General features: G+C 55.5%; 2 protein-coding genes across 2 annotated transcripts in view; one reads left to right on the forward strand and one right to left on the reverse strand.

The window, feature by feature from the left end:
• Positions 1–197: 197 nt before the first annotated feature.
• Positions 198–2,684, reverse strand: LOC141786249 (uncharacterized). The gene is made up of 3 exons (XM_074665005.1): positions 2,256–2,684; positions 642–1,485; positions 198–565 (listed from the first exon to the last, which is right to left on the reverse strand). Exons 1-3 carry the CDS (start codon positions 2,682–2,684, stop codon positions 198–200), a joined length of 1,641 nt encoding a protein of 546 aa, XP_074521106.1.
• Positions 2,685–9,167: 6,483 nt separating this feature from the next.
• LOC141786246 (uncharacterized) overlaps positions 9,168–15,122 on the forward strand; it is a 6,502-nt gene continuing 547 nt past the window's right edge. The window contains exons 1-7 of the mRNA XM_074665000.1: positions 9,168–9,301; positions 9,784–10,012; positions 10,202–10,330; positions 10,567–10,946; positions 11,022–14,160; positions 14,275–14,359; positions 14,806–15,122. The exon at positions 14,806–15,122 is cut by the window's right edge and continues 547 nt beyond it. Of these exons, the coding sequence (XP_074521101.1) occupies positions 9,299–9,301; positions 9,784–10,012; positions 10,202–10,330; positions 10,567–10,946; positions 11,022–14,160; positions 14,275–14,359; positions 14,806–15,122 (4,282 nt within the window). The 5' untranslated portion in view covers positions 9,168–9,298. The remainder of the gene's footprint in view (positions 9,302–9,783; positions 10,013–10,201; positions 10,331–10,566; positions 10,947–11,021; positions 14,161–14,274; positions 14,360–14,805) is intronic.

Here is a 15,122-nt window from a genome sequence, read left to right on the forward strand (position 1 = left end):
CATGATTGAGTTTATTAAAAACAGGTCACATGATTGAGTTTATTAAAAACAGGTCACATGATTGGGTTTATTAAAAACAGGTCACATGATTGGGTTTATTAAAACAGAGGCAGATTTCAGGTATTTTACTCAGTTCAGACTAAAACATTCACTCAGGTGAGGAAACACCACCGAGCATCAGAGCAGCTCCTCTCCCTTCAGTCATCCTCCTCCTCCTCATCGTCCTCCTCCTCCTTTATCACCCTCACTACTCTCCTCCTCTTCCGCGTCTCCTTCATCTTCTCCACCTCCTCTTCCACAATCCCCTCCTCTTCCCCCTCCCCTGCTCCTCCTGCCCCCTCCTCCTCCCCCTCCTCTCGGGCGTTGCAGCGGCTGCAGTGTCTCCTGAAGCCTCCCAGGAAGTGCGACCTGAAGCAGCAGAAGGGGCAGGCGTAGCGTCCGGGCCGGTGGGCGGAGTTGACGTGCTGCTGCAGCCGGCTGGGCAGGAAGAAGGAGCGCTTGCAGTCTTTGCAGTGGTAGTTGCGCTCCACGTCATGGCTGCGCTCCACGTGGCTGATGGCGAAACCTGCGGGACACACACGGAGCGGGTGACTCAGACTGTGCGGCGAGCTGACACAGACACAGAGGAAGTGAGGTTTTACCTTTCAGCTTGGTCTTCCAGCCACAGACCAGACACACGAAGCGGTTTGAGATGAAGCGGACCACCTTCGCCGTCACCTCCAGCTCCTCCTTCAGCATCTCCCCGCTCAGCCCTATCACGCTCTCCTCCTCCTCCGCCCCGCCGCCCTGCGCCTGCCTGACGATGGCGTCTCCGTGCAGGCGAAGGGACTGGTTGGCGTACGCTCTGGGGATGTCATGTTTCCGCACCACGTGGTTGATGCCAGGACCTTTCTTGGCGCTCCTCCAGTTGCAGATGAGGCAGCGGTACCCAGCACCATCAAACACCAGCACACTCTCATTCCCCTCCACCTCTGCTTTCACTGACTCCGCCTCCTGCTGGGGGGCGGGGTCTTCATGCTGTCCTCCCTCCTCAGCTTCGCTGCTCGTCGTTGGTTTAGCAGCTTCTTTCTCTCCCTCCTTCTCCTCCACTGCCTCCAGCTCCTCTTCCACCTTCACCTCCACCTTTTCACCCCTATCCTCCTCACCTCTCCCCTCTCCCTCATCTCCCTCCTCGCCCCCTCCCGCCTCCTTTTCGTCCATGCAGTGTGTGGTGAGGAGGTGCTGGTACAGCTTGTTGAAGTCTTTGCTGGTGAAGAAACAGTCGGAGCAGTGGAACAGCCGGGCGGTGCTCTGGTACATCAGGATGTTGCCGAGGCGACCCACAGACACGTTGTCCAGGGAGGCGGGGTGAGAGGCCGCCATGTGGGTCAACTGGTGGGCGTGGCTTTTAGAAAAGTGACCACAGAGGGGGCACTGGAGGTGAGCCGCCACACCTCCACCTGCTTCACCACGGGTGTGTATGTAGACTGACATCTGGGCTTCAACCTGGAACAGAGTCATGTTTAAAATCAGTGATGAACAGAGGCTGTGAAGGTGTGGTTCATACGTTCACTTTTATATCTGTGGTTTAAAATGTAATTTACACATGAACTGAGATGAAATATAACATTTCCAGGTGCTGAGGATGATTAAAGGAAATGATTTAGTTAAAATGCTAACTGTTAGCTTAGCTGAGTAAAAAAGAAACATGAACAGAAATATTCACTGACCTAATCTAAAGGTAATCAATAATAATAATGATAATAATAATAACAGTGATAATAAAGGGGTAATAAGTCTGGTTTCAGTTTAAACGCATCCTCTCCACCTTGGATCACCTTCCTTCCTCTCCTTCAGTCTCTCCTCTCCTCGTTTTTATCCTCTCGGTTGTTTAATCACAGCTGTTAATAAACTAAACTCTAATTATCTCTTTTAATTCCTCATTAACTCCTCTGGTTCAGACACCACCGACGAGCTTCCGTGTTTACATCGAGTCTGACCAATCGTTTCACTTCAGCTCGTCTCGATAGACCAATCACATCAATGAGATTTTTCTCCCTCAGTTATCGCGAGATCTCGGTCATTCCGCTGTAGGCGAGAGGATGTTTGTTTTAGTAGTTTACAGCCCGTGATTGTTAAAATAAAGTGATTAATCAATAAAAAGAAAATGAAGTTGTTTTATTTCAGTAACTTTCAGAGTGAAGTTGACCCCCACAGAGAGAAACAGTGGTTTCCTGTTCCGGTTTTATGAACCGCCGTAAAGATCGGATCTGTACCGTGGATATGTGTAGCTTCTTGTCGTCCACGGAGCCGGCTGTGAGCTCCTTCGGTTCCCTCTGAGAGTCCCTCTTAGTCAGGCTGGGAGCAGCTTTCCGTGGCTGTGTCGGAGCTGGATCTCCAGGTGGGGCATCTCTGTCCTCCTGCTCCTGCTCCTCCTCCTCCTCCGCGGGCCTGGCCAGCAGCTTCGTGGCGCTGTGCCTCGCCTGCAGATGTTTCTTCAGATTTGAGGTCGAGTTCCGAGCAGTCGATAAGTTCTTGTCCTCCGGGCACAGCTTACATCTCACCGTGATGTTGTTCTTGTTCCTTTTGCCCACATACTCGAAGTAATGTGAATATTTCCACGACAGAAACGTTGAGTGCTGTGCCATCTCACTCCAGCACGGGATGAATAAAGCAGCTGCGCATGCGCACTGACACGCTGCCATGCAGTGGGGGAGAAACGGTGCAAAGACCCCTGCAGATCCTCTGTCTGATATAACAAACAAACGAGCAGCAGTTTTTAACGAAACAGTTTATCACAGGAAAACTAAACTGAGCCCTACAGCCCGACAGAGACTGACTGAAGACACCAAAACAAAAAGATAACCTGCAACAGTAGACACGAACAACTGAACACATGGTGCAGAGTTTATGCTGTAACTGTGAATGTAAACCAATGAACCACATCCACTTCCGGTTTATCATAGACATGTTTGTTAAACATATGCTGACTAACTCATGGCTTCCTATCTCCCTCTACCTCTGTGAGTGAGTGTGTGTTTGTGTGTGTCTGTGTGTCTGTGTGTGCGTGCGCAGTCTAGACCATAAGGTGATTAATGAAGCTATTCCTGGTGGAGAAGCAAACACCTCGAGTAAACAGGAAAGGACTACATCTCCCATGGGCCCCTTGTAGCTGACGTCATCACTCAGCCAGGTGAGTGTGTGATGCCTCATCTGTCCTGCTGTCCTCTCATTGGCTCCTGAAGGAGATGGTTGCTTGGTTGGTTGCCTAGCAACAAGCTTTGATGCTGACCACAGGAAGACATCAGTGAGTCAGCAGATATCTCTGATCCTACCTGTCCGCTTTAAGGTTCTCAAGCACTGGTATCAGGGCATGATGGGGGACAGGAAGTCCAGGGTGAGTGATGATTGGTTTAAACAGGGGGGGGGGGTTATTATGGAAGAGCGACGGAGAGAGAGAGGAGGGGGAGTCTGTGTTTGAGCTCATGTTTTTAGTCTTTGTGAGCTGAGACTCACTTTCACACACACACACACACACACACACACACAGGGACGCTGGGCGAGTGAGGACAACATGCTCTGCTTAAAAGGTGAGAGAGGAAAAGAACACATGAATAGGTGGTTTTGTCTCTTAACACACACACACACACACACACACACACACACACACACACACACACACACAGAGCGTGATCTCTGTTTCTTTAGTGTGTGTTCGCAGTGCGCTGCAGCTGTGTTTTGAGCAGACAGAGAAATGTGTGTGTCAGGTTTCCAGCTGCTGCAGCACTTCCTGTCAGCGACTGTTTCCATGGAAACGACTAATAGCTGATGATCACTGTAACCTGCAGAGACGAGCCGCTCTCCACGAGCTGTTCTCAGTGTCAGAGTTTGAGGAGGGAGAGGAAGTTTGGTGTCGGGAGGCATTCCTGTGTTTTACACGTGTGTGTGTGTGTGTGTGTGTGTGTGAGAGCCTGTAATCTCCTGCTGACCTGTTGAGGCAGGCTGAAACATCCATCCTGCCTCCTAAACACAGCTGTTTCAGAGGCTGCTGGTGTGGACAGAGTGGATTAACAAAGCGTCAGAGTCTGAGCTCGACCTGAGAGACGCACAAACACAAACTGATCATGGAGCGCGCTCTGTGGAGTGTGTGTCCTGTCTCTGGAGCGCTGCGGTGCAGGTCTGTCCCCTGTCAGGGTCCCAGCCTGCAGCTCTGTCTCTGATCCGTCCCCGTCACAAACCGTCCCTCGCTCTGTTTCAGGTATGACCCACAGGACGGGGAGGAAAACGGTCACCGCCACCTGCTGCCGCCTCATTCTCTGATCCAAATCTAGAATTAACCCGTTTGACACGGCCGTGCAGAATCAAGCAACATGTGGTGCGTTGAGGTAAATACCTGTCTCTCCCAGGCCATCTGCAGACCTGGATAATCCTCGTTAGACGATTAGAGACGGAGGGACAGACACTCACACTCAGCGCTGAGAGGAGGAAGAAGAAGAACTGTGTTTTGGACTTGATGGTCGGCTTGGTCTCGTCTCTGGATCTGAGAAACGTTGAGTTTTCTCCGTGTGGTTTTATTTTGAAGGAGCTGTGAGGGACGCTCCACTGTGGGACACGTCTGAGCTGATTTTCTGGTAGAGAAGAAGAATCTCTCGGGACTCTACCTCTGACCCTTCCTGTTTCTCTCTGAGGGAGTCAGATCAAGTCACTTTGGAGGCTTTTATTCTGAAAAACGTTGTTTTTGTAGATTTCCTTTGACTGAAGCTTTTTGAGTATCAGTGAATTTATTGATTGTGTTGTATTGAAACGATAAACTTCCTGTGAACGTGACAGAAGCTTCCTGTTTTCTGCTTTATTGTGAAGGGCATTGGCGGCTGGACTTTTATTGTGAAGGCGATTTGACTGATTGGACTTTTATGATGAAAGGCTTTGAGACCTTCACAATAAAAGAAGAGAGACTTTATGTCATGGTTCCTGATCTGTCCTGAGGGGCGGAGCCAGACACCGAGCAGCAGAACCATCAAAACGCCATGATTTCATACGTGGAGTGTCTGGGTGGCGAGGGGGCGGGGCCTGGTGTGACATCACGCTGCTGGAACACATGTCCTGATGAAGACCTGGACGAGCTTCTGCCACGCAAGATGGCCGCCCTTCAGCCCAAGACAGAAGGCAGCCTGCGCCGGCGCCTCCTCAGCGCCAAAATCCACCAGCACCATGACGCCATCCTGAGTGCGAGCGCCACAGGGAGGCCGGGGACGCCCACCTTTGACAGGAAGTCCCTCCCCCCTCACCTGCAGCATCCAGGACACAGCCCGTGGTACCTTCGCCAGCACCTCCCACCACGCCCACACGTCCACCCGGCTCTGGCCCCAGAGGCTCATGGGAAACTCTTCCTGGCTCCTGAAGCTCATGGAAAGCCCCTCCCCTCGCCGCCGCCTCTGCAGCGCCCCGTCTGCCCCGTTCTCCACCAGAGGTACCGCACAAGTTCAGGTCCCCTCACCCCAGAACCGCGCCCCGGCTACACCCTGCCCCACCTGCTGCTCCGGGGCCCCACCCCCTTCAAGGAGCCTGAGATCCCACCGCAGTACCGCTACAAGCCCAGCAGGAGGCGCAAGACCGGCCTTTTCCACCTCAGGGTCCACAGAGGGAGGAGCTCCAGGCGGGAGGCAACACAGACCACACCCCTCCTGGGTCCAGGTACTGCTACGAGTTCTGGGTAGTGGACTTGAGTCTGTCTCTGTCCCTCTGGGTCCAGGTCTAAGCTATTAAATGGTCCTGCTGGTCTTCCTTGACCCCCTTTGGTCCTGGATGCTGTTGGATGTCCTGGATCCACCTGTTTGGTCTCAGATGAACCCGGGCTGGTCCTGTTGGTCCCCCTTTCAGATCTCTACAGATCCCTGCCCCATTAAAAACCCAACACCCTGAAAACACAGACAACAGAAACACCCACAATCCTCTGCTGCCTTAATTAACTCCCCTGTGTGTGTAATCTCCTGAGAGTGTGTGTGTGTGTGTGTGTGTGTGTGTGTGTGTGTGTGTGTGTGTGTGTGTGTGTGTGTGTGTGTGTGTGTGTGTGTGTGTGTGTGTGTGTGTGTGTGTGTGAGCAGGGATTAGCTGCTGCTCCACAGCTTACTCCTCTAATAACAGATGTACTGGCTTTACCAAGCAGCAGCTGCTACCTGTTAGCTTCCAGGGCTACCTGTTAGCTTCCAGGGCTACCTGTTAGCTTCCAGGGCTACCTGTTAGCTCCCAGGGCTACCTGTTAGCTTCCAGGGCTACCTGTTAGCTTCCAGGGCTACCTGTTAGCTTCCAGGGCTATCTGTTAGCCTCCAGGGCTACCTGTTAGCTTCCAGGGCTACCTGTTAGCTTCCAGGGCCACCTGTTGGCTTCATGTGGACCTCTGAGTGGCCCACTTAAGGATGTGGTCTTTGTAGTCCTGATGTTGCACGGTGTCGTCCTGAGGCGCTGCTCTGAGACACTCAGGGATCAGACTCTGCTCTGATTGGACGTCAGTCTCTGTGACTTTAGCGTGTTCCAGTTCAGTGTAGTCTCAGTGACATGATGGTAGCGTGGCCTACTTAGCGTCTAATTAATGAAGTTAATGAAGGAGGGAGGTGACGACAGACCGTCAGACCGTCAGACCGTCAGACCGTCAGGGTAATTATCTGCTCCACTGGCCCAGATCTTTGGCACACTTACAAACTGGATCTGTCCCAAAGTGTGATGAAGGTCACCTCAGACCATCATCTTCCTCCTGCTGAGGACCAATCAGAGAGCTCGTATCAAGGTGTGGACTCAGTCACATCAGGGTCCTGAGGTGTCCCAGGTTCCTGTCAGGATCCTCAGAGACCACCACACACACACACACACACACCACACACACACCACACACAAGCACAATGAAGGGAGATGGAAAAAAATAATTAAAAGTGTGTGTGTGTTTAAGTGTGTGTTTTATGCAGTATTTGGGGGTTACCTTCATCATGAAGGACACACACATGTGCTGGCTTCCTGCCAGCATGGCGGTGTGTGTGTGTGTGTGTGTGTGTGTGTGTGTGTGTGTGTGTGTGTGTGTGTGTGTGGGAGAGCGAGAGTAAGGAAGAGAGGGGCGATTGAGATGAGAGTGTAGAAGAGGAGAGAGGGAGTCGGGAGGAGAGCAGCGTCGCAGCGAGTTGAGCTGCATTCCTGCTGCTGCTGCTGCGTCTGCTGCAGCCCCTTCGCGCTCTGCCTCTGTGTGTGAGAGTGTGTGTTCTGTGTGAGTGTGTGTGTGTTCTGTCGTCATGGTTCTGATCGGAGCGGCGATTAAATCCGTCCTCAAATACCTGAGCAGGAGCCGAGGTGAGTGTGTGTATGTGAGTGTGAGTGTGTGTGTGTGTGTGTGTGTGTGTGTGTGTGTTTCATAGTTTCTACCTCCATGTTTGTGGGGATGGGTGAGCGAGCATCACTCTGTGTTTGTAGAGAGAGCGTGCTGACCTCATTAATGCAGCTCTCTGATTGGCTGTCTCAGTTCAGGTTTAAGCTTCAGCACCTTCTGGATCCAGGTGTGTGTGAGTTCAGGTAACCATGGCACCACAGGCTGCTCAGACAGGGACTCAGGACCCGAGTCCCTCAGAGACCCTGGTCCTGCTTGGACCTCACGGACATGTGGACCGTTGAGGTCTGGGTGAGCTCAGAATCCAGGTTTGGGTCTGTGGTTCTGACCCGCCTGTAGAAGTTTTCTCCTAGTTTAAACTCTGCTCAGCGCCGTTCTGCTCTGAGTTCTGCTTCCTGCTTCCTGTTTCTGTTTGTGGAGCTGACTCCTGCAGCAGCTGCGTCTGAGCTGTTCTTAGAGAAGGATCTGTACGGTAGCCCTGAATGGACAAACCTGCACAGCTCATGCAGGTTCTGCTTTAAGCCTGAAGGAGGGAAAGAGGGGAGCTGTTCTCAGGTGGTTGCAATATGCACCTTGTCCACAGGATGGCGCTAAATGTCAGAGACAGTGAGGAGCTTCGAAGTCCCCCTGAAGCCTCAGACCCTCGGTGTGTCGCTGGATGAGGATTCTGTCCACAGTCTGCTGCTCCTTCACAATAAAAGCCCTCAGGCTCAGGAGGAGGTGACCTTGAGGAGTGCTGAGAGCTGCAACACTTATCATCACTGCCCCCCCAGCCTGTCCCCACCTCCTCAGTGTGTGTGTGTGTGTGTGTGTGTGTGTGTGTGTGTGTGAGTGTGTGTGTGTGAATCCACTGAAACCTCTCTGTCTCTCTGTCTGCAGCAGGAGATGGAGACAGGAAGTGGTCCGTCCACTACTCCTCCCAGGAGCCCCAGCAGAGTCTGGTTTTCATCCCTGGAAAGAGACGATCGGGCAGCGCCGACGATCTGCAAGGTCAGAGGTCACACATCACAGGAAGCTGTGGTTGATAAATCCACCGCTGAAAGTAGTCCCCGAGTGAATCAGTCTCCACGCCATGAGGCTCCCTGAGACCGCCGTCTGCAGATCCTCGCCCTCATGGTTCTGACGTTAGAGCAGCGTCAGACAGAGGGAGCCGTGTTTCATATCTCAGGATGTATCAGGAAGTTAAACCTCTCAGGGACAGAGTGTGTGTGTGTGAGTGTGTGAGTGTGTGTGTGTGTGTAGCCTCTGCTGCTGCATTAATCAGCGTTTCATTGATTCATTAGAGCTCTTATTTTGGTGATTTTGGCTCTTATTGAACGCTGAGAGGGCAGACTGCTGCAGGGGTCTGTCTGCAGCACACACACACACACACACACACACACACACTCACACACACCTCACACAGACTGCAGACTGCATCACAGCCGCTGCAGTGCTACATGTCGCCCCCCGCCCCATTTCACAGACAAAGGACCTCCTGCAGTGTTTAATGTATGGATCCAGACTGCAGCTGCAGAATGTGGACTCAGAATACACACACCTTAGAGATCACACACCTTAGAGAACACACACCTTAGAGATCACACACCTTTATATCTGATGTATTGATGAATGTCAGCTGAACATGTTAATTTACACAGAGGATAATCCTGACGTCATCAGTTATTGTTCAAATTTTCTCCTGTGTGTGCGTGTGCGTGTGCGTGTGTGTGTGTGTGTGTGTTTGTGTGTGTGTGTGTGTGTGTGTGTGTGTGTGTGTGTGTGTGTGTGTGTGTGTGTGTGTGTGTGTGTGTGTGTGTGTGTGTGTGTGTGTGTTTAGCATGTCATGGACTGACTCAGCATGGTCGACCCAGCAGCTGTCAGCCCCACCCACCAAGTCCATCCTCTTCTGGTCTGGACCAATCAGAGGGCAGCAGCCTCCGCAGACGCTGGAAGGACAAAAGCAGGAAGATGGTTGGTCTCTCTCTCTCTCTCTCTCTCTCTCTCTCTCTCTCTCTCTCTCTCTCTCTCTCTCTCACACACACACACACACACACACAGAGTGGATCATGTGTGGAGTCTTCAGCTCGCTGTTAAGTTTCATTTTCATCCATGTTTGTCTCAACGCTCATCATCTCATGTTCTCTTCATCCTTCATCATCTTTCTCTCCTGTCTCCTCCTGTCTCCTCCTGTCTCCTCCTGTCTCCTCCTGTCTCCTCCTGTCTCCTCCTGCTCTCAGAGGTCCAGATTCATGGACTTGCTCTCTCAGTCTTGCTTTGCAGTTTGTTTCAAGTGTTCAGTTTGGAGGAGAAAGGTAAAACCAGGACTAGTCTAGTCCAGAGTAGACCAGAGTAGACCAGCGTAGACCAGCGTAGACTAGACCTGATCCCCCTGTCCTGCTGCTCTCAGGTGGATCAGCGATGGAGCATCTCTAATCCCAGGGTCTTGTTCTCAGTCCTCAGTTTTCTCAGATGAAGAAGAAAGATTCCCCGTGAACAACCTGCGACCTATGACCCCTCTGATCCTGAACCCGGTCCACGGTCCCTCCTCCTGGGACGTCTCCGCCCCGGACTACGAGCTGGCGGCTGAGATGGAGCCCACCTGTCGGCTTCCTACGCCAGAGGAGAAGATGAGAGCGCAGGCGGAGGCGGTGGGAGCTGACATCGTCCCCATCAACGTCACAGGTGAGACAGAATCCCCCCCCACAGGTGAGTCTCCAGGTGAGTCTCCAGGTGAGTCTCCAGGTGAGTCTCCAGGTGAGTCTCCAGGTGAGTCTCCAAGTGAGTCTCCAGGTGAGTCTCCAGGTGAGTCTCCAGGTGAGTCTCCAGGTGAGTCTCTCACACTCAGACTGAGCTGTGTTTGCTCCTCCTCAGGAGAGAGTTTCGACCGTCAAGCGAGCTTCAGAAAAACAGCTGGAAACAGCGACTCAGCGACCAGGACCAGAAACCTGAGCCGGAGGAAGACCATCACCGGGGTCCCTGAAGGAGCCGGACGCAGGAAAGGTAACGATGACATCATCACATGGATCAGTTCTGTCAGTCTGTGGGTCTGGGTCTGTGAGTCTGTGGATCTCTGGGTCTGGGTCTGTGGGTCTGGGTCTGGGTCTGTGGGTCTATGGGTCTGTGGGTCTGGGGGTCTGGGTCTCTGGGTCTGGGTCTCTGGGTCTGAACCTCCTCACCCCTTACAGAGCTCCATCACCTTGTGGGTTTTTCAGCACCTCCTCTTCTCCTCCCCTCAGGCTCCCCGGACTCGGTGGTTCTCCCGGGTCAGTTCTCCACGGTGGGTCGCCCTGTCACCTCCTCCTCCTCCTCCTCCTGCTCCTCTGCTCACAGACAGAGGGGCTCAGAGGAGGAGGCGAGCTGGGAGCTGAGGCAGAGGAAGGCCCAGTCGTTGGCGAGGAGGATCCGAGCTCCTCGAGGAGACGGGATGTCCAGCCTCATGGCCTCCCTCACCTCCTCCCCACCCACCATTCTACGCCAGGACCCCAGCATCTCCTGCTGCTCCTCCTCAGACTTCCACAGCCTCCCACGCCTGTCGACGAGCTCCTCTCTGAACTCCCAGAGCAGCTGCAGCAGCGCCTCCTACAGGACGCTCAGCGCCTCCTCGTCTCGCAGCACGGTGCGTGTGACAGAACCAGAACCTGTGCTGGGTCAGACCCAGACCCTCTCTGACCCTCTGTGTTTCTCCTCCCAGGACCTGCAGGGTCTCCCCAGCGACCTCCTGCTGGGCTACGACCCCACAGCCAGACTCATCCCCCAGTCTCCTTCCTCCTCCTCCTCCTCCTCCTTTCCTCTCTCCTCGCTCCCTGGCTCCCCGAAGCACACGGTCCGGTCCGAATGTCCTCAGAGGGAGGCGCTCCAGACACCTCGCCCCGGGTCAGCCTCCTCCTCCCAGTGCGTCTCCTCCTCGTTCAGCTACCAGACCCTGGATGGTACTGAGGGAGGCTCGTGTGGGGGGGAGGTCTGGACCGATCCGGATCTGTCCTCCAGCGGCAGCGTCCTGAGCGGGGGCAGCGGGGCCGAGTGGACCGCGGTCCCCCCAGAGATGAGACCTGGTTCTGGTTGGAGCGGGGACCCTCGGCTCTCCCCGGGTCTCTCTGTGAGCTCAGAGAGGCTGACCTCCTCCCCCTCCCTGAGCTCAGACAGAAGGAGGACCAGCACCTCCTCCATGCACTCCCGCAGCTCCACCCGCAGCATCTCCCTCCGAAAGTCCAAGCGCCCTCCTGCTCCTCCGCTGCGCTCTGACTCTCTGAGGCGCCGCCCGGGTCGCAGCAAACCTCCCCGCTCCTCCTGCAGCCCCCGCCTGGAGCAGCACACCAGGCAGGCTCCGCCCACTTCTCCTCAGTCCTTCCCGGACCCCTGGGTGCCCCGGAGCGCCGCCAGGAGACGGCAGAGCAGCCTCATCTGTGGGACGGTCTCCACCTTTGAGCCGCTGGCCCCAGACCGCCACACGGCGCCCCCTGCTGAGCCCCCTGAGCAGGGTCCACAGAGTCCCTGCCTCCCCCAGACCCAGGACCTCCCCCAGGCCCAGGACCTCCCCCCCAGGGGCTCAGAGGAGGGAGCCCTCACGCTGACCCTGAGCCCAGCAGCGCCCCCTGTGGCCCAGCTGCAGCGCCTCGCTTCGCCCTCCAGCGGCTACTCCTCCCAGTCCAACACCCCCACTCCTGGTACTCCTGTCTCCTCCCCCGTCTCCCCCTCCTCTCCCCTCACAGCCTTCTCCCATACTCCCACCTCCCCCTTCACCTCCGTACCCCTGTCCTCCTCCTCCCCCCTCTCCTCCTCCTCCCCCCTGTCCTCCCTGCCCCGGGGGGAGGCTCAGGGAGAAGGACGACCCAAACCTCCTGTGCCTGAGAGGAAATCCTCCCTCTTCTCCTCCCTCTCCTCCTCCTCCACCTCCTCACTCTCCTCCTGCACCTCCTCTGACTCCTCTGCAAAGCATCCTCACCTCCCTGCTACAGCTGCTCCTCCTCCACCTCCTCCTCTCCCAGAGTTCTCCTCCCCCCTGCATCCCTTCTTCTTTTCCCCCAATCAGAACACACCTCCTCCTCCTCCTCCTCCTCCACCTCCACCTCCACCTCCCCTTCCTAAGCTGTCTCCTCCTGTTTTCATGAAGCTCTCTCCTGCTCCTGCTTCACCTGTTCCTCCACCTCCACCTCCTCCACCACCTCCTCTTCCACCTCCATCCCTCCTCACTGCGCCTCCTCTTCCTCAGCCTTCTCCACGACCACCTCCTCCTCCGTACTCCTATGCTGTCAGGCAGTCGGCCAGGTCGTTAAGCTCCACCCCCCAGCCTCCTCCTCCCCCTCCCCCCCTGTCCGTGGCGTCCCCCCCGTCCTCGCCCGTGCTCAGTAAGTCGACAAACCGCCACGGAGCGTGCACGCCGCCCTCCCCGCTGGTCACGGCTCAGGCGCTGCAGGGCGTGAAGCTTCGCTCAGTCAGGAACCAGGAAGAGCTGCCGGCCGTTACCATGGTTACCAACACTGCATCAGCTGAGGCTAACTCTGCTAATGCTAGCCAGGCTATCACTCAAGCTAAGCTAAGTGAGTCACATGATGGCGTCCTTCCCCTGAGGAGCGGTGATCCTCCACAGGAAGCCGACACAGACGCTCCGCCTGCGGGACTCAAACCAGACCCCGAGTACTACGACCTGACGGGTCGGGACGCCACGCCAAACCAGGACTGGCTGCACGCTAACAGTCAGAGCCAAGCTAACCAGAGGAGCTCCACGGCTAGTCCAGAAACCCCTCACAGGGGGCGCCACCGCTCAGAGTCCACCAGCCCTGAGTCCAGTCCTGACGGTCCCTGGGTCAGGATGTCTCCACAGGTGGACCCTCAGGAGCCTGAGGACAGACAGGACGGAGTCTGGCAGACAGTCCCCGCATACTGGACCCTGTCTGATCCAGGACTCAAACACAGGATCCTTCAGCCAGGAAGTCCCAAGAAGCCCCGCTCCCCCGAGAAACCGGCGCTCCCAAAGAAGCCGGACCTGTGCCTCCTCAGTCTGATGGCGTCTCCTGAGACCAGGAGAGGAGCAGGTGAACCAATCAGAGTGCTCTCTGCTGGGCCCAACCACCAATCACAGCGTCCCTCTGTCACCATGGTTACCCCCCCTCAGCCGGGTCAGAGTTCATCCTCACCCTCAGCTCACACACCCTCAGCTCACACACCCTCAGCTCACACACCCTCAGCTCACACACCCTCAGCTCACACACCCTCAGCTCACACACCCTCAGCTCACACACCCTCAGCTCACACACCCGTCATGTCCCTGAGTCACCCTAAAACAGCCAGACCGGTCTCTACAGGGGAACCATCCAAGACCTGCAGAGCCTCAGGGGACATCATGCAGACCCGGGGACCCTCAGAGACCTGGAGCGGGTCTCAGACTGGACCTGCTAACTCCCAACATGCAGCCAACACCAGGACCAGAGTCCAGCAGAGAAAGACCAGGTCCCTGTTCGATGAGGAAGACGGGAGGGGGATGAAGACCACGATGATGTCATCATCCCCCAGACAGAAAGACAAGAGGAGGAAGAGGAGGAGGAGGAGACAGCTGCTCATCATGTCGACAACGGAGCCCTCCCCCTCTTCATCCTCCTCCTCCTCCTCCTCCTCTTCATCATCTTCCTCTGGAGACGAGCAGGACGCTGGAGGGGACAGGAGGAGACAGACGGGTCAGGTCTGCAGCGTCTCCGACTCCTCCTACAGGTTCTCCCTTACAGGTGCACTGTCCCCCGACAGCCTGCAGGGGGAGCTGCAGCTTCCTGAACTGCTCATCCAGGAGCCAGAGGAGGAGGAGACGAGGGGGAGGCCCAGAGAAGGGGAGGAGGACGGTGAGTTGGAGTCAACAGGACCATGACCCTTTGACCTTTGACCTTTGACCTTTGACCTTTGACCTTTAGGCCTGTGAAGAACAGGAAGTGACTCCTCTGTGTGCTCTCTTTCAGGTCTCCTCCTCAGAGTCTCAGCTGATCAGATGCTGGTCTCTGCTCGACCCCGGACCACAGAGGATCTGTTCGCCGTCATCCACAGGTAGCAGCTCACACACTCCTCACACACACACTCCTCACACACACACTCTGCTCACACACTCTGCTGTCTGGTCTCTCCTCCTGTGGAGCAGCTCGGTGTGGGAGGGCACAGCCTGAAGTCCTCACAGGAAGCCTGCAGGTAAAGCAGACTTTAGAGTTTCCTGGTCCTGGTCCTGGTCCTGGTCCTGGTCCTGGTCCTGGCTGACCTTCCTGAGTTTCTCCTCCTCCTCCTTCATAGTTTAGTCTCCAGTTTTTAGTGAATCCTGGTTTAAAGTCTCAGACCTGATCTTTGGACTCTGTCTCTCAGAGTGTTTGTTTGTGCTGCTAGTTTCCCGTCCCTGCTCCGTCCCTGAAGGCACCACGTAGAGGACCTGGTCCCGTCCCTCTGGTCCAGACTCAGGGTGCTGGTTGTAGACCTAGTCTGACTCCTCTGTCTGTTTGTTTCAGGTCTAAGAGGAAGATGCTGGGACGGAGGAGTTCAGGTGATGATGGACGTCTCAGCTCCTCCTCCTCTTCCTCCCCTGTGGCGTCTCCCACTGTCCCCCTGCCTCACCCGGCGCAGCCTCACCCGGCACGGCCTCACCAGGCGCAGCCTGCAGCGCCCCGAGGTCAGAGGTCGTCCAGGAGTGAGAGCTTCAAGGCGCTCCTCCTGAGGAAAGGAGGTCGCTCTGAGTCATCGTCTCGGCGCTCGGCTGTGGAGCAGCTCAGAGTCGTTCTCTCCTCCACGACCTCTGCTGACCTCAGGAGTGTGATGTCACTGCCGC

This window comes from Halichoeres trimaculatus, unplaced genomic scaffold (assembly GCF_033239565.1).
Source record: "Halichoeres trimaculatus isolate MK-OKI-2021-1 unplaced genomic scaffold, fHalTri1.1 fHalTri1_scaffold_24, whole genome shotgun sequence".
Lineage (NCBI taxonomy): Eukaryota > Metazoa > Chordata > Actinopteri > Labriformes > Labridae > Halichoeres > Halichoeres trimaculatus.